Here is a 23,805-nt window from a genome sequence, read left to right on the forward strand (position 1 = left end):
CCCTCCCACCCCGCAGTTGCCCGGACCCGGACTCCCCCCAGGGGCCAGCTGAGCCCCAGAGGACCCACGACCGACCCCATGTTGCCTCGGGCCGGTGCCATGGACGCCTTCATCCGCTTCACCAACCAGACCCAAGGTCGGGACCGACTCTTCAGGTCAGTGCCGGCGGCCTCCATCCCTTCCTCTCTGGGTTCTCAGCACCCGAGAAGGAGGAGTGAGCTAATAACCCGGGAAATCGAAGCAAGCAGGATGCCTCCAGCTCCCGCTGAGGAAGTTTGGTACAAGAGCCCCTCTTCACCTTCAATTCCGAGGGGCTGTGCACCCCAGCCGCCTAGAGGCCGCTGGCTGTGTGACACCCCTCCACCAACCCTCCTCGCTCAGAACTTTCTTCTCCTGGTAAAGGAAAACCGAGTTCTCCCCACCTAACATTCTTCCAAGGGATTTCTTTTAACTCATTCTGTCCCATAGCCCTATATACAAAACCTGTTTTTAAAACTTAGAATTGTAACTTTGAAATGGGCATTTATAGTCCCTTTGAAATAAATATTATATTTTAATTGTTCTTTTGAGAAAAGTAATAGGTGAATGAATAGAGTGTTTGAATATATATGAAAATATCTATAAAGGATAGATGATCTTTTCCAGCGTATTTTAATAAGCCCATGTCGATTTAAAAAATATATATATATTTGCAGAATTGAAACTTTGGGACTTAGTGGGTTAAAGAGAAATTTTGGGTTGGCATTTGTGACTAGGGAAGCAAACCACTTGTTTCAAATACCCCCTCAAGGGGGTATTTCAAAATGCTTATGAAGAAACAGAAGTTTTATTTATTTTCTTTATCTTACACTATTGCCCAATCTGTGTGATTCACATACCGAGTGTGAAATAATTGTATAAACTCTAAAAACACAGTGGAGAGAGCCCTTAGAACTAACTGCATCTACAAGGCACATGCTGTGCCCCTGAAAATTCAGTTTGTTTTGATTATTAATCCTTGCTCATGATGTTTCTTTTAGTATTTTAGTTCATTCCTGCAGAATAGTCACAATAGTTACTGTTGCAGTTTTACTTAACAGTATTCAAGTGCTAACACAAAAACACACCAGTAAGAATAGCCCCAATGAGACTTTGGTAAGCAAACTGTATCAAGTTTGTTCTCAATGCTTTGCCCATATTAACTTATTTAACCCTCATGACAACTCTGTGAAGTAGATACTTTCACAGATGGGAAACTGAGACGGAAGGAGGTTAATGGGTACTAAGCAGCAGAGTTGAGAGATACAAATCCACAAAGATTCCAGGGCCCACCTCTTAAGTGCTAAATCTTTCTAATTAATTTGATAGCTTTTCAAAATAGTTGCAATATATACAACCTTTATTAAAATAGAAAACTATAATTCCAGTATACCCAGAATATATCCTGCAATTTTATCAAGAAGGGTGTTAATTAAATAATCACTTAGGATATATTTATTCAGCAAGATCAGATCTCTAGTGTTCATTTCCCAGCCCTCTTAATGATCTATATAACCTCCATGAACAAGCTGGTATTCATCAAATAATGCCATTTTCAGACCTACTCCTATTGTCAGATCAAATCTGACATGAGTAGCTTGAGCCCTCTGATCAGAAAGCACACTTTTAAAAAGGCAGAGTGCCTGGTTCAGTGACACACCTATAAGCCCAGCGACTCAGGCTGAGGCAGGAAGATCCCAGGTTCAAGGCCAGCCTGGGCACCTTGGCAAGATCCTGTCTCAATAAGAAGAGCTGGGGATGCAGCTCAGTGGTAGAGCATGCTGGGGTTCAATCCCCAATATGAAAAAAAAAAAGAGGAGAGAAGACAGATCTCTATTTCCCCTATTTCCCCCTCCTCCTTCTCCCTCTCTTTTTTATGGTACTAGACTCAAACCCAGGGTGTTGTGCATGCTAAGGGAGTGCTCGGCCACTGAACCACACCCCCAACCATTTCTTTTCTTTTACTTAATTACTAAAATTTTGGAAAATGTGCCACTTTTTTGAGATTAATATTTATATCATAAAAAGGACTCAAATGCAGTTATACGACAATAGGAACTGGCACTTAATTTTATTGACTAGACTGCCAGATGCATTTGGATGTTTCTGTGATATCCAATTTCTCATTTGTTATATTTATCAGTAAGTCATTGTTAAAGTAGGCACTCTCTTTATTGAGTATATAGTATTATTAAACAGGATTCTGTCTGTATTTTATATATAATACTTATAAGTTTTGAAAGGCAAATATAAAATATGTCTATACTAATTTGTGTACTGGTGTGTATTTTGTCCTTAATTTTTAAAAGATTAAACAATATTCAGACTGTAGATTTTCATTTGGATCTTGAATTGTGAATTTTGTGTCCTCTCACATAAATAGTAGGTTAACTATGTGGTAGAATGGTTAATTTAAGAAATCTGAATGTGGGCTCGGGATGTGGCTCAGGTGGTAGCACGCTCACCTGGCATGTGTGAGGCACTGGGTTCGATCCTCAGCACCACATAAAAAAATAAAATAAAATAAAGATATTGTGTCCTCCTAAAACTAAAAAATAAATATTAAAAAAAAGAAATTTGAATGTATAGAATGATTTTTTTCTACACTGGAGAAAATAACATGTATGGATCTTTGCAGACTTCACAGGGAGACTTTGGGGCAATTTCCACTTTGACTACATTCATTTTTCTGTGCCAGTAAGGAGCCTTCTGGGGAGCTGTTCACTGCATTATTGCAGAGTCCTTTTTCATAATAACCTTTGGTTTGCATTTCCATTACATGTTCTACCCTTTGGCCCTCTGCAGAATGACTGTTGCAGAATTTTGCTCTTGGAAGAGCTGCTGAGGAGAAATCCTCTTAGAAACTTTGTCTTCAGAGAGATGTTTCTTTTTCCTTTACTTCATGAATTAAGTTTTATTTGGCTGGTCAATCATTTTCCTCATTTTTTTTTCCATTTCAGAGCCACTCAATACACATGCATGTTGCTTAGATATTTGTTAGAGCCTAAAGCTGGCAAAGAGAAGGTGGTAATGAAGCTCAAGAAATTGGAGTCCAGTGTGAGCACTGGGCGTAAATGTAAGTACTCTTTCTCTTGAGGAACAGTGGCTCCTGGTTTAGAATCCTCAGCTTCAGACACTGTAATTCACAGTGCGCTTTCAAGGTTTTAATTTCAAGTCAACCAAGTTTATTGATGAAGTTGACCAGTAAGGCTGCCTCATGGAACTCCAGGCCCCAAAATTTGAATGTTTGCCTGCAGACCATTCATATACATCATCCTGTGTTCACGCTTGGTGCTATGCTAGATCCTTCTGCTTGATCATAACAAGTGGGACATAAAATGTGTTAGCTCATCTTTTGTTCTTACAACCACAAAACATCTTGGCAATCCCTGGCATGAGCTTCTAGTTCCTGTGAACCTTTGTTTTATAGAACAGAATAGCAATGACCTAGGCCACCTTCTTCTCTTGAGGATTGCTAGAGGATTGGAGGAATACATTTTCTTAGACAATTTACAAGGTAGTTTCATTTTAAAGGCAAAAAAATGAAGCAGTGTTTTGCATTCATTTAACTTAACTTTCATAATAAATCATCCTAGGAAATCCCATATTTCATATAGCAATGATATGTCTTGCTCCTCACTGTTGACAAGAACCAGAAGTTGTCACAGCAGGCTAGCAGAAGCATTAGAATGGGATGTAGACCATCACATATTGATCAGTTGTTTTTGAGCACCTACTTCATAAAGAGACAGTTCTTAACTTTGTAGGAAAAATAAGATCATACTATAAACATTAAGACGAGTGCTGGATATGGTGACCAGGGTAAAGAAAGATGTTTTAGAGAAGGTAGAAAAATTGAGGTGTGTTTGGAGAGGCAGTTTCCTCCAGCAAAGGCTCAGAACTGTTAAAAGCAAATCATGTGTTGGAGGATCAGTGTCAAACTAAGAAACTGGTTTGACAGAGAAGACTTAAGCTGTCAAGCAGAGCCTGGGAAGGGTGAGGTGAGCTTTTCCAGATTTGGCTTGAAGCCACAATTAGAAATTCTGTTTTAGATTCTTTAGATTGGTGGAGCTCAGAGGTCCTTTAGAGGTCCAGAAGGGGTTTCTTCAAGGTCATTCAGCCAGTTAATGCAAGACCAGAATCAGAACCCAAATCTGTATACTAAAACAGTCATGACATGCCCTGTTTTGTGTTATTTTTGGTAAAATAATTCCAAGCACTCTTGAGATTCTTAGTGTTCTGAGAGTAGCCACATCTGAGCCCTTACTGAGTAGTTCTGTTGTATCTTTCATAATATTTAGGACCAGAACTCATTCTATAGGTACTCCATAAATACTTGTTGACTCATTAATTGAAGTGCATGCTTTCATACAGACATGCAGTTGCAGAGGTTAGTTAATTCATCCAGAGCCCACATTACGATCTTACCGTCTCCACTTTGTCTTCTTGACCATAGGCAGTAAAGAGGGTTTGGACCAGAGAAATAGCAAAATGATAATGGTGTTTTTTCAAAAGGCAGTATTTTTGTCTGGAAATTAAATAAAGTGTAAGGCATTAGATTCCAAGAGAATGTTGTACATGGATTCATATCATGATTGTCCTTCCTTCAGAAGAAGTGGAGGTAGTAATGTTCCATTGTAACAACCCATGCTCATGATTAACCAACCATGCCTGGAGTGGACTAAAGTGAATGTTAAGATACTCACTGGAATGGAGGAGATAAATTTTTAAAAGTCACTGTCTTTTTTGCCTTCCAGCATCATTTTAGGTGTCCTCAACATACTATAAAGTCCTCCTTTCCTAAACTAAGACTGAATTTCAAACAATCATCAATTATTAAAATACCATGCTGGATCCTCATGCTGACACAGAGATTCTGCAGCCCAATACCTAGAAATGAGTAACTGTTAACTGTGTGGGTTCTTTTTGCAGGGTTCCGATTAGGCAATGTGGTACATGCTGTCCAGTCGACTGAGCAGAGCATTCATGCTACCGACCCAGTGCCCCGCTTATGCCTAACATTAGCCAACCTGAACCGTGTGGTTTATTTCATCTGTGACACCATTCTCTGGGTGAGGAGTGTGGGTCTCACCATGAGCATCAACAAAGAGAAGTGGCAAACATGGGCCACCCGCCACTACTACTATTTTCTCCTGCTGAGCCTGGTCAGGGATCTGTATGAAATCTCCCTGCAGATGGGACGGCTTGCACATGACAGGGCAATGAGAGAGAAGTCATCCCAGAATCCTTTTGGGTACAGCTTGGCTGATGAAGAAACAGAATGGCTTCAGTCCTTCCTTCTTCTTTTATTCCGATCTCTGAAGCAGCATCCTCCCTTGCTTCTGGACACAGTGAAGAACTTATGTGACATCCTGATCCCCTTGGACCAGATGGGGATCTATAGGTCCAACCCAGGCATCATTGGGCTTGGAGGTCTTGTATCCTCTGTGGCAGGTATCATCACTGTGGCCTATCCTCAGATGAAGCTGAAGATCCTCTAGGGTGTTGGTAGGCTCAGGACCAGTGACTGTTTAAAGAAGACATCTTCATGAAACAAACATTTACATCGGTCACAAATCATGTCATATCTTGCTTATGTTTTTTGTTCACATGAGCATTTATGACCTGTAATGTGAGCTGAGGTGGGGCCAAAAATGGAACATGAAGATTTATGGTGTTTTTAGAGTGCTGGAATGACTTCTGAATTTCTGAATATTTTCCATTCACCTAACATTTACTGAGCATCTCTTATGTGCATAGTAGGCACTTAGCATTTGCCACATGAATAAAAATTGAAAGGAAAAAAATTGAAAAAGACCCGATAAAACTAATACGTGAACACTAATATACGTATAGATTGGGTTATATGGATTATTGGTTTCACATGATTGTCATAGATCTGATTGATGCACAGCACCTTCAGATTTGATAGCGAACCGCTTCTATCAGCTATACCTGCCTCCAAGATTGTCAGTAGCAGGATGGAGGGGAGCTGGGCTGAAAGCCTCCTCACCTGTTGGCCTTGACCATCATTGTACTTTTTTTTTTTTTTTTAATATTTTTAGTCGTAGATGGACACAATAACCTTTATTTTATTTTATTTTTTTCATGTGGTGCTGAGGATCAAACCCAGTGCCTAGCATGTGGTAGGCAAGTGCTCTACCACTGAGCTACAGCCCCAAACAACCCCATCACTGTATTTTTGTCCTTTTGTTCATAAGTAGAATCAGAAACATATCAGGCACCTTCATTGTGTAAATATGTCTGTGGGTAGAACCCTTTAATAATGCAGTGAGTAAGCAGAAATCAGAAGTAAACAAAAGAGAAAAATAGGTGGAAGGTCACATCCTGCCTATTATGTAGATTGTGACAGATAAGAAAATTGACCCTGAAAAAAGCAAATAAAACCTGGGTCAGGACATTCCTTTGACCTTCTAGAGTGAGTTCTGTGACAACTCACTGCCTTCATGATTGAGTACAAGTATGAGACTCCAGAATCCTGTGCTTTTGACCTCTACCCTTCTCAAATTTGGAACTTTTGATGATGGTCTATATTTTGTCCTACAAAACTAAAGCTACCTAGACCTATCATCCAGATTATTTTATTTAAAACCATGTAACAGTTTGGGCAATTCCACATTAATTTTCATCAAAACGTATGCAGGCTAAAATTTCATGACTATTCTTGTGAATGTAGGAAAACCATGATTTTCTTAGATCTTAGGGTCATTGAGGGAGCAGTAAGGGGCCAATAAAGAGGACACAGAAGCATTTACTTGTGTTCCTATTTATTTATAAATAATGTTATCTTATTTGTAAATCCAGGTCCTTTAGTTTGAGGGAAGAGAAGTGGAGAGATAGGGTGCCAGTAGGTAGGAGGCCAACACTAAAGTAAAGCCATGTCATTTATCTGAATGGAAATCAGAAAAATATGCACTGAGTAAGGTTCCCAGAAATATGATCGAGTTTTTTGAAAAGTAGACTCTGGTCCTTGGCTCTCTGTTATTCGTGTGTGTTTGTGTGTGTGTGTGTGTGTGTGTGTGTGTGTGTGTGTGTGTGTGTGTAGTAGGGCAGGGGTGCTAGGGATTGATCCATCCTAGGGTCTTGCACATCTTGGGCAAGCACTCTACCAGTGAGTCACATCCCCAGCCCTTTTTAAAATTTTGAGCAGTGTCTTGCTGACTTGCCTAGGCTATCCTCGAACTTTTGATTCTCCTTCCTCAGCCTCCCAAATAGAGATTACAAGTGTATACCAGTGCACCCAGTGACTGGCTGTTTTTAATCTGATCAGTCAAAATAAGAGATTTGAGCTGGGTATGGTGGTGCCCACCTGTAATCCCAGCAGCTCAGGAGACTGAGGCAGGAGAATCACAAGTTCAAGGCCAGCCTAGGCAATTTAGTGAGGCCCTAAGCAACTTAGAATCTGCTTCAAAGTGTGGCTCAGTGGTTAAGTGCCCCTGGGTTCAGCCCTCAGTGCCAATAAATAAATAAATAAAGGAGGTTTGACAGAATATTTTGGGAGTTTTAAGAGAAATGAAAGCTGCTAAAGCAGGGCAAATAAAAAAGTTTAAATAACTGTTTTTTAATCTTGTCCAGATTCCCTGCTGTAAGAGATTAATTATGCCAAATAAATTTCTAGACAAAACTGATTCATGTATCTGTGAATGTGTTCTGGGATTAGAAAAGAGTTAACAGGAACACAGACAGTCCCTGAGCTCTGGCAGGGAGATGAAAGCTGAGAAGGTGGACTGCAGGGAGGTTTAGATGTGGAGGTCCTGGGTTGAGAGGTTCCGTCTAAGAAGCTCTAGCCACATTGCTATCCTGGAGCGGTGCTTGAAGCAGCCTGGTGCTATGGCCTCTGCCTGAAGCACACTGCCTTGAGCTCATGGGGGCATGTTTCATTGATTTCAATCTTGATGACTTTGTCCTCTGCAAGGAGAGTGGGTGGTGGGGAGTTGGAAAAAATGCCATGTCTTCTAGAATTTGCGTGGACCGTGGTGTCCTGGTGTCCTCCCTGTGCATCTTTCTCCTTCCAAGGTAGCCTCCACATTCATGAGGGTTTCCAAATACCCACAATTTCCCTAATAGACATACAGGCCACCACATTCACAACTGACATTGTTGCCTGAAAATTTACTTATTCAGCAACAAATATTTGAGTCCATGCTTGCCTTGGAGTTGGAGGATTCACCTGTGAACAAGATTACCAAGGTTCCAGCTCTTGTGGTGGTGGAGAAGAAAGCTAGAGCTCCATGTCTTGACAACTGCTACTGGAGGCTGGCTCTTCTTCCCTTGGGATTTTCCTCAGCCCTTTCACCACTCTTCACCTCTCACCCACATTCTAGAATCCAAGCTGAAGTGGCTAAAAGCCCAGCTTTGTCAGCAGAGCTTTCAGGCACAGAGCCCTCTACTCCCTCTGGCCCAAAGCCACTACTCCTGAGGCTGAAAACTGCCCTTTGGCCCAGGTTGTCACCCAGACACAAAGCCCCAGATAATTTTTCCTGAACCTTGAAGTGAGGACAGAGTGTACCTCTTTAAAACACTTCCTGTCCTCTCCATTACTATCTTACAACAGAGATGTCCAGGTTGGATCAAGAAGTATTAAATGTATCACAAAGTTATTACTCCTTTCAGAGCCTCCCTGCTTGATTATCTTTTCCTTTTTATAACTTCCCATTCCTACTTTATTATCGAAACACCCTTTAGTACCAAAGATCCATCATAAAGTACTGTTTCACTCCACCCCTGCCCCTTTCTCCTGTTTCCATATCATACAACTTAGCAGAGTCAATACATGTATTTCTACCAACAATAGGGAAAATAAGTGCTGTCCTTCTATTATCCTATTATTATTATTAGGTCTTGCTAAGTTACCCACATTGGGCTTGAGCTTGCAATCCTCCTCCTCTAACTTCTGAGTTGAAATTACAGGCATGGGTCACCTCTTTGGGCCCTATTATCTATTTTTATTTAAGGAGCCCTTCTTAGACAATCTGAAGACACTGGCTTGCACCCTGTCCTCCATCATCTTGGAAGCCAGGAACTAGAACTTGAGTTCTTGCTGAGGAAAGGATGACCCAGTAATAGTTCTTGGTTGTCCTAGTGCTGTTGGTTGGTGATAGAATCTTGTCAATACTGTCACTCTCTAGACTCAGGAGAACAAAACCTCTCTCCCACTGCCCATTTTGGTGGCATCTTAGGCCAGGTAAAGTTCAACATGTTTCCTTGGACTCTAGGAATTTACAGAGGTTGAAATTGCTCCCTCAAAGCCCATATTCTCAAGGACTTGACCCCAGCTCCATCTCATTTTTACTGAGAGCATTTATCTCCCATAATCAAAGACTAGCACATTCAGTCCCAAGAGGCCTTTGCGTCTCAGTGCAGGTTTAAGTCATACTTTTCAATATTCACTTTTTTTTCTAAAGAGAGAGAGAGAGAGAGGAGAGAGAGAGAATTTTTTAATATTTATCTTTCAGTTTTCGGCAAACACAGCATCTTTATTTTTATTTTATGTGGTACTGAGGATCGAACCCAGCGCCCCGCGCATGCCAGGCAAGTGCGTTACCGCTTGAGCCACACCCCCAGCCCCATCAATATTCACTTTTGAAGTAAATAAGAAAGCATCAGACAAACTGAAAATTGTCCAACAGGACCCTCGTGGGGAAAAGGATCAAAGATTACAGAATAATTGGAACTTTAGAGCTTATGGATTTAATGACATATGTGTTAATACCTTGTTTATGAAAAGCAAAAGTTTTGTCAACTGAGGACTGATGTTATAGAATTATTCCTCATGACTCTGGAATAATGAATTCTCTGAGCCTGGGGTGTCCTTCAGCTCTGCAATCTACCTTCTCATTGGCTAACTATCCTTATAGAAGTTAGGATGAGCCCAAGGGACCCTGGGTCAGATAGCCATGGCAACAGGCTGCTCCAACTTTCTCTTCTTCTCTGCCCTCCTCTAGCTGAGAGGCCTGGTAGCATTGCCCAAGACTCCCTGGAGTGGCTGGAAGTGTTCCTGCCGAGGAGGCACTCCACAGTGTGGGCTCTGTGAGGCTGAGGTGGTGGTCGGTTGCAGTGAGTGTGGGGATCCTGGGGGATTCCCCTTACCTGGCTTGTTTATGAGTATTAAAAGGAAGGAGTTGAGGGTAAAGGCCTCTTGGGACTTTTACTGGGGATGAAGAGACCTGCAGGGAAACTACTGAGGGAAAGATTCAAGGTGAATTACCAGGACTCTAGAGTAGCTGTTTGGTGGTCAATAGTTTTTACAGAACACAGCTGAAATAGCTAGTTTTATGAGTGACTGGTTACTTGCCTAGCTGAGTTATAGAGGGACACGATGCTGTCTTAGAAACAGAGGAATTAAACCACAGTTTTGTTTGTTTGTTTGTTTGTTTTTATAAAGGAGAGTAAACCTGAAACTAATTCTTTTTTTTTTTTTTTTTAGAGAGTGGGGGGGAGAGAGAGAGAGAGAGAGAGAGAGAGAGAGAGAGAGAGAGAATTTTTTAATATTTATTTTTTAGTTCTCGGCAGACACAACATCTTTGTTTGTATGTGGTGCTGAGGATCGAACCCGGGCCGCATGCATGCCAGGCGAGCGCGCTACCGCGTGAGCCACATCCCCAGCCCTGAAACTAATTCTTTTAGTCTCTTTTGGATCTTCATTTAAGAGCCCAGTACTTCATCTAAAACCTTTTATCTCTCATGGCCACCTGCATTTTTTCATTTCTTATCGTAAACCTTTATAAGAAACATGGTGTTGACCAGTAGGTGAGAAGCAACTTGGTGCTCTGGAACTCTAAGAAATGACAATCTGTGCCCCCAGACCGCCTGGGTCCAGTGGGTGGCCATGGGAGGTAAGGAACTGTGGATTGCAAGCCTGCGGGCCTCTGACGGACCTGGGACTTTCTGCTTTGCAGCGTGAAGAACTAGGATGGCAGTCAACAAGGGCCCAACCTTGCTGGATGGAGACCTTCCTGTGAGTAACTTGGGCTCTTGCGGGGTGGGGAATGGACACCTGATGGGAGGAAGGAGCCAGGAGGGAGATTCGGGGGAGCTGGAGCAAGATATGTCTAAACTATAAACTAGGTCATTGACCATGTTTCAGTTATTCCTGCTCTCACTATCTTTTGCAGAGGGCTATGGGAGGCTCTGGAGGGGGAAAAAAATGTCAATTAAAAACTAAGCCCTTGGGCTGGGGTTGTAGCTCAGCATTAGCACACTTGCCTGGCATGTGTTAGGCACTGGGTTCGATCCTCAGCACCACATACAAATAAATAAAGATATTGTGTGTCCATCTCCAACTTAAAAAAAATTAAAAAAAACAAAAACCTAAGCCCTTGGGGGGAAAAAAGGGCACAAATCCTGGCTGGGGGTGGGGAAGAATAGAAAGGAAGGGAACTACCATATTCTAAACCCTGCTGCATAAGTCCCTGTTTTGTTCACCACCAGCCAGCTGAATGTATTCATGCAGAGCCACTAAAGTTTGTGACTCCAGCATCATTTATACTATGAATGGTTCATCTAGTTCACAGCTGTTGCGATTTTCACTGTGACTTGGAGTGATTTTGATCCTTTTAGGTGTGCCTGATGCCTCTTGGCAAAACCTCTATTATTTGGGCACAGTTTAAATGGTTAGTGAAACTTAAAAATTATAAACCTATCTCGTCACCAAGTAGGCTTCAATTAACCTCTGCACAAGGGTTCACATGCTAAGTTTTATACTGAAGCCCACAACACAGAGAGGCGTAAAATGGTCATATGCAGTAATATCTTAACAGTTTTCCTCCTTTCCCAGCATCTGCTTCTCCCTTTGGTTTTGTCTCAAATAACCCTTTAAGACTCTGTCCAAAATGTTAAAGAAAATACTTTTTGTGTCTTATCCAAGTCTTTTTCTAGTTCCAGTTTACAACTCACCATCAGGATGAAAAGCTAAAATACTGTGGCCTGCTCTGTCCAGTGTGTCCTTGATGGCCCTGCTAACTTAGCATTAGGTCCTTGCTGCTAGGACAGAAAGAACCCTGCCACAGCGGCACATTCGAAGCTATGCAGAGTTTGAGCATGAGTCACACCTGGGGTGTTTTTAATCTGGAGAATTCTTGTGATCATAAGACTAGGTAGAAGAATATAGTAAGGCCCTATGCACCCTTCACTAGCATGAATCCACAGCCAAACTACTTCATCCTCACCCCTATCAATTCACCTTACATTATTTTAAAGCAAATTCCAGATATGCCATTTCAAGTCTGACTTGGAATCCTGGCTCTGTCAATTACTAGCTGTGTGATCTTAGGTAAGTCATTCACATCTCTGAGTATGTCTCCCTGTCAGCAAAGTGATGGTGATAATGCTGACTCACAGAGTCACTGGCAAAAAGGACAGTGCTAAGCTGTAGCATATCCAGAGAAGGAGGTCACCAGACCATGGTGTGGACCAAGTTAGGAACTGGAGCTATTTTATTTAGTACAGAGAAGTAACCTTCAAAGGGAGACATATTTGACTTCAGATGTGAGAACACCAATCCATGAACGATGAAATAGAATAGTTCAGGGTTGTTTCAGAATGAAGAGAGAATAGGATGGGGAGAGGGTGAAGATGGATTGCAGTTACAATTGCAAATGCAAGACTAGCAAAGAAATTCTGGAAAGGCTTCTTGCCACAGAGCCTCCTGGAGGCCAAGCTTCCCATTCTGGGCGCCCTGAAAACTTAGGCATTCTACAAGGTGCAGCTCTGTGATCCATTTTTTTTGGCTAGGCACTGAGAACACAGAGTGCACAGTCTACTGGGAGAGAGAGTAACAAGTACCCAGGGAATCACAGCACAGTGACATCAATACAGAGACAGCCCAGGGAAGAACTCAGAGGCTTCTGATGTGAGGGAGGAGAGTTAGGAAACTTCAGAGAAGACGTGAAAGGCAGAAATAGATGGGAGGGAAGGAGAGCGTATTTAGCACTGGACCAGCTTCCACGAGCAGGGAGGCAGGACCTCAGAAAGACCTGGATGGAATAGGCCTAGATGAAGCCACCACTCAGAGGTGGACTAAAACTCTGGACAGGCACTTTGACAACACATGCTCTCTACCAGTAAGTCTAGGAGGGGTGCTGCAATTCAGCTTGGCTCCTGGGAACAGATTGCCTCAGCAGCCCCCCAGAGATGGGTTATGGCCAGAAGGCCACGGCAGGCTGGCTCTTGTTTTCCCTGTGGGCTCCCTCAGGCTCCCAGGACCAAGGCATCCAAGACATTTTTGGCCTTGGTTCCTCCCAGGTTTCTGGGACTCAGAATAGTTTTGCCAATGGCTGCCCAGCCCTGGAGTCACCTTCCCGGGAGGCTAGAAAGGAGATGGTTAACTTGTACACGTTTCTTCCCTGCCAGGAGCAGGAGAATGTGCTACAGCGTGTCATGCAGCTGCCTGTGGTGAGCGGCACCTGTGAGTGCTTCCAGAAGACATACACCAGCACCAAGGAAGCTCACCCCCTGGTGGCCTCCGTGTGCAATGCCTACGAGAAGGGCGTGCAGGGCGCCAGCAGCTTGGCCGCCTGGAGCATGGAGCCAGTGGTGCGCAGACTGTCCACCCAGTGTGAGTCCTCGTGGCATTTGGCCACTGCCCACCTATCCACTGACACTCACTACCACGTGTCAGCCTGTCTAATCATCTGGTAACTTGCCCATCTATCTGCCTGACTGCTCCCCATCTGCCTCACCCCAACTCCAGGTCTTCTCATCTACCAATAGAAAGATATAGATACAAGCCAGGCACAGTGGTGCACATCTGTAATCCCAGCAACTCAGGAGGCTGAGGCAAGAGGATCTTAAGTTTAAAGCCAACCTGGGCAACTTAGCAAGAGTCTGCCTCAAAATTTTAAAATAAATAAATAAATGGGGCTGAGGATGTAGCTCAGTGATAGGCTGTCCCTAGATTCAACCCCTAGTACTGAAAAAAAAAAATACAGTTCTTTTTCCAGCTATACATGCCTCAACTACAGCCAAGCTGGCATCTTCCTAAGATGGCAATGATGGGCCAAAGAATTTTCAGGGAAAGGGATGGGCAGAGCTATGCCAGTTGTGGTGAAGGTGGGGCCTGGTGACAGACCAGACCCACCCTAGATCCAACTCCAGCAGCAGCAAGAACTGACAGAGTCTGGAACAGAGACAGGGATAGCAGACACTAGGGCTGACCTGGAGAGGGAAGTCCACCCACCCACCCACCCACCGCTGATGGTTCTGGCTGATAACAGGTGGGGACAGCAGAGAGCTACCCACCAGAGACCTAAAGGTGGAAAACAACCGTTGATGTGAGTCTTAATGGACTTGCCCCATGCAAATTTCTACCCCATCTAAAAATATGATCTCTTAAGGCACGGCTTTTGATTGAGCAGAGAGAAATCCCAACAGTGCTGAGAAATCTAGCACCTTCCACTATACTAAGTAGAGAACTGTGGGTATCGGAGGATTCCACACAACAAGCAGGACAGTTGTAAAGATGACCCAGGCCCTGGGTTAGCCTCCCCTCCTGCAAACTCCTAAAATACATTCCCTGAGTCTCATTCTGTCCAATGAGAAGACAGCTAAGCTGGGCACACTGGTACATACCTGTAATTGCAATGACTCAGGAGGCTGCAGCAGGAGGATAGCAAATTCAGGCCTATGCCCTTTGCTTCCAGTCAGAGCTGCCAATGAGCTGGCCTGCCTCACAACTCGATAAGACTATCTCAAAACAGAAAAATAACAAAAGGGTTGGGGTTGTAGCCCAGTGGCAGAGTGACTCTGAGTTAAATCCCCAATACCTAGCCAGGCATGGTGGTGCATGTCTGTAATCCCAGCAAATGGGGAGACTAAGGTAGAAGGATCATAAGTTCAAAGCCAGCCTCAGCAATTTAGTGAGGCTCTAAACAACTTAATGAGGCCCTGTCTCTAAATAAAATATTCAAAGAGCTGGGGATGTGGTTCAGTAGTTAAGTGCCCCTGAGTTTGATCCCCAATACCAGAAAAAAAAAATACCACCAGTAAAAGGAGGAGGAGAAAAGAGCCAAGTCATTTGGGCTGTCTGCTGCTTGAGAATTCTGCAAAATTAATTAATTAGTTGATTAATTAATAATACATTGGGATAAAGAATAAATGAAAGAGCATGTATGAATACCCTTGAAAACTGGTATCTAGAACTTATGTCCTTGACAGCCCCTGAGCAATATTCTCTGAAATGTTAGCATCCTCTGGTATTTGCTCCACTCTCTGGGGGAATTCCTTTCTCTTCCCTGTGACCCTCTTCACACTGTCCACCATCTTGACACCTAGTGGTTAAAAGCAAGGCTCTTTGGGCAATCTAGAGCCTGCACCAGCTGTGACTGGGAGTTTTTCGCCTCTAGAGCTAAGCAGGCCTATGCCCGGCTCCACCAAGGCCAATGCCAAGGCCCCAGAGTTCTGCCCACCTGGCATCTCTGTTCTCCCTCTTCTTCATGCTCACCCAGAGCCTCCGAGCAGGAGAGGAAGGTGAAGAGGGGAGGGTAGTATTAGTTCCTTCCCTTGATCCACCCTGCGTTGTAGGCACCACATTTTACAAATGAAGAAGCTCAGGCTGCAACAGGTGTGTCTTGCCTGGAGCCATGTAATACAGGAGCTAAGCTTTGAGTGCATGTCTGAGCAACCCTGAAACTGGCCCTGGTCTCAAGGAGTCACAAGCTAAAGATGGCAAAGGGCCTTGGGTTCATGGGTGCCTGGGAGGCGGCAGAACTGGGGATGAGAGCTGGGGATCTGAGGGCTTTCTTTGGCACAGAAGCCACTACTAGATTTCACAGTGGGGGGCAGGGCTCACCCCAACACGGCCCTTTCCTTCCAGTCATAGCTGCCAATGAGCTGGCCTGCCGAGGCCTGGACCATCTGGAGGAAAAGATCCCGGCCCTCCAGTACCCTCCTGAAAAGGTGAGCCCCTTCCTCTTCCCCAGTGATGCCTATACTGCTGTCACTGCCTCTCAGAAAGGAGAGCTGGGAGTCTGAGTATCCATGGCAAGCGGTCTGCAAGGCTGGTGGTGGCCTCCTGTACCTAAGGCAGCACAACAGGTTCTTCCTCTTTCTATGAAGCCAAATGGGAGAGGGGTCATGGCACAAATCCTGGGAAAACTCAAACAGGAGCTTGGTTGGGTCCCACAACTTCCTGATATCTGGCCCTGGGACTTGGGGCTCCATGGGTCTGCCTTGCACCACTTGGTGACTATAGTTACCTAAGATCATGGGTCACACTCATCAGGATCCCAAGATTGCAGCCCCATGTCCTAGAGATCCAGCTCTTTATGGGCCATGACATCGAAAAAAATCACTTGACCTGGCCACATGTTTATTGGCTGGTTGCGTTAGGCACTTTTGGGGAATAAGCTTCAATCTTTGGCCTCATCCATTTAATTGATCAACCACCTACCATCCCATAAACATTCACTGAGCCCTGCCCTATTCAGGGACCATGACATGATTCACAGAGCTCTCTCACTTTATCTGCTTGTCAGTCCTCTGGGATGAGACTTGTTACCCACATTGTACAGATAAGAAAACCAGTGACACTGCCCAGCCACACAGCCTAAGCAGAGATCACAGGAGGACAGGCCAGTGCTCTTTACTCTCATTTTCCACATAAAGGGCAAAAATGGATGACCCCTACTAGGGTCCCCTCTTGTCCTTGCAAGAGTTCTGTTTCTATTCTCCACACTTGAATAAATCCTACTCCTTTCACTCTTCCAAAAATAAATAAATAAAGGCATCAGTGTCTTTTCACAGAGGAGCTCCCAGGCTATTTAGGAGGAAGGTAAATTTTTTCAGTGAAGAACTTAGAAGAAGTCAACTATCTCTATAAACCAATATAAATGCAGATGGAACCAGCCTTCTGAGGGAGGGACAGAGGAGTCAGGACAGAATTTTGCCTTATTTGCATAAGGGTATCAGAATAGATGCCACCTGCAGGGAGCCTTTGGGGCTGACCTCAAAGGATGAGCAGGACCCTGACAGGCAGCATAGTGGTGTAAGGAAGACTGGAGGTCAAAGTGACTGGCACAGTTTAATCTGGGTGCCCACACATAGATGCCAGTCCCCTGGACTTTAAATGATGCCTTCCAGGGAGCTGGCCTCAGGGCCTGAGGCTCTGAGAGGGCAGTTCTCACAGGGGCTAGGAGGAGACCCATGTGTTTGACCCTCTCTCCACCTTTTCCCAGATCGCCTCTGAGCTGAAGGACACCATCTCCACCCGGCTTCGAAGTGCTAGAAATAGCATCAGTGTGCCCATCACAAGCACTTCGGACAAGGTCCTGGGGGCCACTCTGGCTGGCTATGAGCTTGCGAGGGGGATGGCCAAAGAGACTGTGGAGTATGCTGCTAACACCAGAGCTGGCCGACTGGCCTCTGGAGGGGCCGACTTGGCCTTGGGCAGCATTGAGAAGGTGGTAGAGTACCTCCTCCCTCCAGCCAAGGAAGAGTCAGGTATCTGCCATAAGGCCACCCATGTTCCCTGGGGAGCCATGTACTTGGGAAAGAGTGGGAGACCAGAGCTCATCCAGCCACTGCTCAAGAACAGGAAGGCCCAGAGGGAGTTTCAGAGTGATCCATAGTCATCGGTCTACTCTCCCCATCTGTAAAAAGGGAAAGTGAAATACCAGGGTCTCAGGAGGCTGAGGCAAGAGGATTGCAAGTTCAAGGCCAGCCTCAGTAAATTAATGAGACCCTGTCTCAATTTAAAAAGGGGGGGGGGGCTGGGAATGTGGCTCAATAGAGCACCTCTAGGCTCAATGGCAAGACCACAAAAAAAAAAAAAAAAAAAAAAGTGAGTTTGTGTTAGAATTAGGGCAACTGCTTTTTGGTCCAAGACACAACCTAGCTTCCCCCAGCCCCTTTCTCATCTTTTTTCCCTTCTTTCTCCCAAATTTATACCCAGCCTCTGTTCCTGGACACCAGGGGGCCCAGAAGCCTCCCAAAGCCAAGCCAAGCCTTGTGAGCAGAGTGGGGACCCTGGCCAACACCCTCTCTCGACACACCATGCAGACCACAGCCTGGGCACTGAAGCAGGGCCACTCCCTGGCCATGTGGATCCCAGGCGTAGCACCCTTGGTGAGTGTCTGCCCTGAGCACTGCCTGAATCCTGCCTGGGAGCACTGAGGGCCCCCTGGTCCCTTCTGTCTTGGGAATGTTCTCCCTTCCAACTTGGGCTGGGACTTTAGGTCTAAGAACAAGGGGTTTTAAGAGGAGAGGAGAGCTAATTGTCCAAGCCATGAGTGAGAGAAAGGGCAGGATGTGTGAAGAGGACAGGCCCTTTTTCTGGAGTGGTCCTGCCCCACCACCCACATCTGTCTCCCTCTGAGTCCCCCTACTTCATCCCCTCATGGGTGTCTTGCTGTGAGGCCTCCCACCTGCAAGGGAGCAGACTCCATCTGCTATCCAGGTAGTAGGAAGTATCATCCTTATAGCACAAAACCCTTCTGTGAGGGAGGCAGTCCAACTGGCCCTGGTCTCTGACTGTCCCCTGGCTTCTGATTTTCCTTCTAGAAGCTTCTAATTCTACTCCCACTGTATCCAAGGCAAATCTAGCTTCCCCCAGCTTTTTGGTCCAAGACACAACCTAGCTTCCCCCAGCCCCTTTCTGGGGGCGTGGGGGAAGCTAGGTTGTGGCTCACATGGGTTAGCTCCTGAAGCTCCCACCCCACCTCTATGTGTATTTTATCTCAGATGGCTGGATTTTTTCCCCCATTGGGAACTTTAGTAAGAAACTAAGGCCAAGATTGGAAATAAAACAACATTAAAGCATGAGGGTCAGCAAGAAGATGACCACTTTCGGCCATCATGAGAGTGGTACTTCTAAAAGTATTCTTAGGCCTGGATTGTTCATTAAGCACGTGTATGCTAGGAACCTGCTGTGCACCAGGTGGTTTGGCTCCATTGGGATACAGGAGTAGTGGTTCCCCTCTGTCCCCTGCATTAAGTGTCATTTACCAATGAGAGCTGAGACTGATCCACATAGCTGGTCCAGCTATTGGAGTGAGTAGAAGCTCAGGTGCCCCCATTCATGGCATCCCCCAAATCTATACAATATGGACTCCCTTGGGGAATGACCGCTTTTGTCTCCCAAAAGACAATGTCAAAAATGTTCCTATCAGCTTTATCCTTAGCCAAGAACTTGAAACTACAGAGAGGTCCATTCATACCAGAATGGGCAAATGGTGGTGAATTTACATAAGGGAATATTATACAAGGATGAAAAAAGGAAAGCACTTGTATATGCAGCAAGGATGGCTATCACAGCATTATGTGGAACTAAAGAAGCTATTCACGAACAAATACACATTTATGTGAAGCTGAAAAATAGGTATGGAGCTGGGTGTGGTGGTACACACCTATAATCCCAGAGACTCAGGAGGTTCAGGCAGGAGGATTGAAAATTCAAAGCCAGCGTCAGCAACTGAGCAACTCAGTCAGACCCTGTTTCTAAATAAAATATAAAAAAGGGTGGGTGTGGCTCAGTGGTTAAGTACCCATGGGTTTACTCCCTGTACCCCCTCCCAAAAGGCATGGAAGTCAGAGGGGCAGCTCAATGATATAGCATGAGCTTGCTATGGTGAGGCCCTGGATTCAATCCCAGCACCAAAAAGAAAAAAAAATCGCTGAAACAAATGCATAGTGATAGATATCAGAATAGTGCTCACTCTTAAAGGACTTGGTAGACTAAGTCTGGGCCCTGGGTGATCCTCTGAGGTGTTGAAAATGGTCTCTATCAATCTATGGTAGTTACACAGATGTGTACTTACAACAGTTTAAGAAATGTATGCTAAAGATGTGTGCTCTTCAATGGTATAAGTTACCCTCAATAAAAAGTGCTGAGAAATGTCTGCTGGGACCAAGTGGCTTTGGGGGGAGGGACTCTGGCTGTTGGGGCTCCCCTTGGCCTTAAGCAGGGCTGCTAGGCCAGCCATCTGCTACCATCTCTCCTTCAGAGTAGCCTGGCCCAGTGGGGTGCATCGATGGCCACGCAGGTGGTGTCCCGGAGGCAGAGTGAAGTACGAGTGCCCTGGCTGCACAACCTCCCTGCTGCTCAGGATGAGGACCACAATGACCAGACAGACACAGAGGGCGAGGAGACAGAGGAGGAGGAAGAATCAGAGGCTGAGGAGAACAAGCTCAGTGAGGTGAGCAGGAACCTGAAGACCCCACAACCCACATGGGAGTGAACAGCAGAGACACAGGGTGAAGAAAAGGTCTCTGTCCCCATCCCAGGGACAGGGTACATGGGTGCAGGACTCTCCCCCACCCTCAAATGCACAAGTTTTTCCATGTCACTCAGTTGACTCTCACAAAAACCCCCTAAGAGAGGCAGGGTAGAGATTATGCTCTCATTTTGCAGATGAAGAAACTGGGGAGCTGGGTGTAGTGGTGCACGCCTGTAATCCCAGTGACTTGGGAGGCTGAGACAAGAGGATTGCAAAGTTCAAGGCCTTGAACCTAGCGAGACCCTGTCTCAAAATAAAGTAAAATAAAATAAAAGGGCTTAGGATGTAGCTCAGGGGTACAGCGTCCCTGGGTTCAATACCCAGTACTTCAAAAAAAGAAACAAAAGAAAAGAAAAGAGAAACTGGAGGGTGATTTGCCCAAGGCTACACAGCTAACGGCAGAGCCAGGCTTAAACATTCTTTGGTTTGGTGTCCACATTCTTCCCCTCTAGTTCTGGGACTGGTGGGAGGGGAAAGGTCAGGAGAGCCACTGTAGGAGGTGCTGACCCTGCTCTGGTCCTCAGGAAGCAGCCCTGCCCAGCTCCAGAGGCCTCCTGGGCAGTGTGGCACACACCCTGCAGAAGACTCTCCAGGGCACCATCTCAGCTGTAACTTGGGCACCTATGGCTGTGCTGGGCACAGCAGGGAGGATACTGCACCTCACACCAGCCCCTGCTGTCTCCTCCACCAAGGGGAGGGCCATGTCCTTATCAGATGCCTTGAAGGGTGTGACTGACAACGTGGTGGACACAGTGGTGCACTATGTGCCGGTGAGTCCCATCCAGGGCTAACCTGTCTCCCAGGGAGGTCTGGAGAGGACAGATAAAGGAGGGTTGATTGACATGCTGCAGTCTCCCACCTTTCCCCCATCCCTGGAGAACTGCTCCAATTCTCATTGCCCCAGAAACATTGTGACATACTGAGGCCTTTCCCAAACCCAAGAATATAGAGGCCTAGGGCCCTGACCAGAGGGCTCTCCCTGACATGCCCGCTTCTCTCACCAGTGGAGGACTTACACTATCAGTCTAGGGATTCCCAGTGGCTCAGCCCTCACCCCTTAGCTACCAACTGAAGGACCTGACAGAGGCTTCCCTGCTGGGAGGCTTCCAGGACACCCTGAGGGGTGGGCCATGAATTCCAAAGAAGGCAGCTAGCCCAGTCCCAATTCTATCACCTATCCCAACAGGAAAAACCCAAGAGACACCAATGCCATCCCTTTGGGAGCCTCTAGGCCCCTTCCCAAAGTAAGTTACAGATTGAGCAGGTGCAAGGAGGGCTGGGCAGGGCAGGACAGGAGGTATATGCTCTTCAAGCTGGCCAGGGGCTGGGTTACTCAGTCACTCCCACAAAGAGGCATTCAGTGGGGGTTGGCAGACAGCTTGTCCTCCTTGGGCTCCAAACATGCCCAGGCAGGTACCCTGATCCTGGCTGGGTCAATGTGTGGGTTGCATTTAGCCTATAATCCAAGGGAGGGTTTCTAAAGACACTGACTTCTTCTTGAAAGTCCCCCTTAGAAAAGCCCAAGGGGTCTGGAAACATTGGAGACATGGCTTGCCTTGCCTGAGGAGTCTGGCTGATGGAGATCAGAGTTGTCAGAACCTCGCGGGTCACCCTAGTGACCCCCATCCTGCTGTCTCACATTCCAGCCTGTGGCCACTCCTGGGGGAATGAAGGCGAGGACCCCAGAAGGGGTGGTGGACCCAAGGCGTAGTGACGAGGGCCAAGTAGGGAATCTAACGTGGCTGCCGGGTTCTCAGCTCCCCAGGCTGTCTCTGATGGAACCTGAGAGCGAATTCCGAGACATCGACAATCCCCCAGCTGAGACAGAGCATCGGGAGGCGGAGCGCAAGGGCTCTGGCGCGCCGCCTACTAGCCCGGAGCCGGCCGCGCCGCGCTTGGCGCAGCACCGCGGCAGCCTTCGTAGCGCGCGGGGCCCGGGCCTGGAGGACAAGATCGAGACGACCTCCGTACCGCGCTGCGGCTTCCTGGCCATGCCCCGCGAGAAGCCGAAGCGCAGGGTCAGCGACAGCTTCTTCCGGCCCAGCGTCATGGAGCCCATCCTGGGCCGCACGCAGTACAGCCAGCTACGCAAGAAGAGCTGAGCCCCGGACGCCCGCGCCCCGCCCTGCCCCAAACGGCTGCGCCACCCCCATGGGCTTGGGCGGGTTTCTCTAACAAATCCTCAGAACCTACACTTTCAAGCGAGCATTGACTCCTTCAGAGGAGTCCTCCTGGGAGCCCGAACCTCACCACAACCGTGCTGCCAAGGCACACATCATTTTAAAAGCATCCTTTTGGGGCTTGACCATCAGAGCAGATTTTTAAGGGGCACTAGAGCAACAGCATGCTCTGATTGTCTTTTCAATCATTCTTTTTGTTTTAATTATAAAACTAATTGCTTAACTTGATATCTCACATTTTTAACGGAACTTGTAACCAAATGACATTTGACTGTTTCCAAAATTCAGATCCCTCCTCTGTGGACAAATATTTTGCTTCCAAATGAGTAAAAATGTCACCACCCTGATGTGGTGTTCTTGACAGGAGTTCTTGACACATTTTTAGCCTTCAGCTCAGAGATCCTCTGATTATCTAGGCTCTCAGCAAACTACTTTGAAGGGAATAATAATCAAGTACAAAAGCTCTGTGTGTTTATTTAAAATATTGGCATCACTTTTTGAGGACACAGACCAAGTGCCTGGTCTGTCCTCTGTAGTGCCACCTTCTTGCTCACAGCCACATTTCCATTTGCATCATTACTTCCTTCCACTTGCATAGTCACTTTTAAATGCTGGGGGACTACAATGTTAACGTTCCACCCCACGTAGTCTATATCATATAGACCGTATATATGGACTCTATAGCCACTGTTCTTTCCAGATCCTGTTTTGGGAAATGTTAATACTTGGTAAATCTAGGAAATGCATAAGTATAATTTAAAAATTAAACATTGCAAAATGCTGTGTGTTTTCCTCTGTGAATCTCCCACTTCTGTCATGTATTCTTCCAGTTCTATGCTGTGCACCGCAAGAGCATGTGCACATACCCCACATATATGTGTACATGTGGGATAGTATGCTCAGGTGCTTTTCTCTTTTCTCACTGAACATACATTTTGGAGATCTATTTATAGATATAAATAGATCATATACCCTGTTTGCTTTTTTTAATGGTAAGTACTTTATAACATGATTGTGCTACATTTGGTTTAACCAGCTCCCTAATGACAGACTTTTGGGTTGTTTTCAATCTTTTTGAAATATCAGTAGTGCAATTGCAATAGCAATCAGTGCTCTAATAAATATCCTTATCAAAAATGTCTCATGTAGGCCTGGGGATGTAGCTCAGTGGTAGAATGAGTGCTTACCATGCTTGGGACCCTGTGTTTGATTTCCAGCATCACCCAAATAGTGTTCTATACATGTGTGGATATATCTATAGCATAAATTATATGGGTATGTGAAATTTAAATATTGATAGATAATGTCAAGTAGTCTTCCAAACAAAACCCTATTTTCCTAGTTATTTTAATCTGCAGCTACAGAAATATACACAG

The 23,805-nt window shown here is 45.6% G+C and overlaps 3 protein-coding genes across 10 annotated transcripts in view; 2 read left to right on the top strand and 1 right to left on the bottom strand.

The window, feature by feature from the left end:
- The window catches only part of Wdr93 (WD repeat domain 93), a 46,621-nt gene extending 46,238 nt beyond the window's left edge, over positions 1-383 (bottom strand). The window contains exon 1 of one of the 2 annotated variants that reach the window (XM_071608627.1): positions 299-383. The gene's annotated coding sequence lies outside the window, so the exon portion shown is untranslated. Of the gene's footprint in view, positions 1-75; positions 162-298 lie in introns of those variants that run through there. The other variant, XM_027922274.2, reaches the window with a different exon arrangement.
- Positions 2-7,667, top strand: Pex11a (peroxisomal biogenesis factor 11 alpha). The gene is made up of 3 exons (XM_027921710.2): positions 2-155; positions 2,979-3,094; positions 4,951-7,667. Exons 1-3 carry the CDS (start codon positions 79-81, stop codon positions 5,517-5,519), a joined length of 762 nt encoding a protein of 253 aa, XP_027777511.2. The 5' UTR covers positions 2-78; the 3' UTR covers positions 5,520-7,667.
- A 2,248-nt stretch (positions 7,668-9,915) lies between these two features.
- Plin1 (perilipin 1) lies at positions 9,916-23,210 on the top strand. 7 transcript variants are annotated; one of them, XM_071608634.1, is made up of 9 exons: positions 9,916-10,237; positions 10,938-10,996; positions 13,390-13,594; positions 15,851-15,933; positions 17,211-17,475; positions 17,927-18,099; positions 19,977-20,168; positions 20,774-21,019; positions 22,007-23,210. In XM_071608634.1, the coding sequence occupies exons 2-9, from the start codon at positions 10,952-10,954 to the stop codon at positions 22,349-22,351; spliced, it is 1,554 nt and encodes a 517-aa protein (XP_071464735.1). In that variant the 5' UTR covers positions 9,916-10,237; positions 10,938-10,951; the 3' UTR covers positions 22,352-23,210. The 7 variants fall into 7 exon arrangements, with proteins under 7 accessions (XP_071464735.1, XP_027777778.1, XP_027777783.1 ...); XM_027921977.2 differs by having other exon boundaries at positions 9,916-10,166; XM_027921982.3 differs by having other exon boundaries at positions 9,916-10,095.
- The last annotated feature ends 595 nt before the right edge of the window (positions 23,211-23,805 follow it).

Source organism: Marmota flaviventris, chromosome 2, assembly GCF_047511675.1.
Source record: "Marmota flaviventris isolate mMarFla1 chromosome 2, mMarFla1.hap1, whole genome shotgun sequence".
In the NCBI taxonomy this organism is placed as follows: Eukaryota; Metazoa; Chordata; class Mammalia; order Rodentia; family Sciuridae; genus Marmota; species Marmota flaviventris.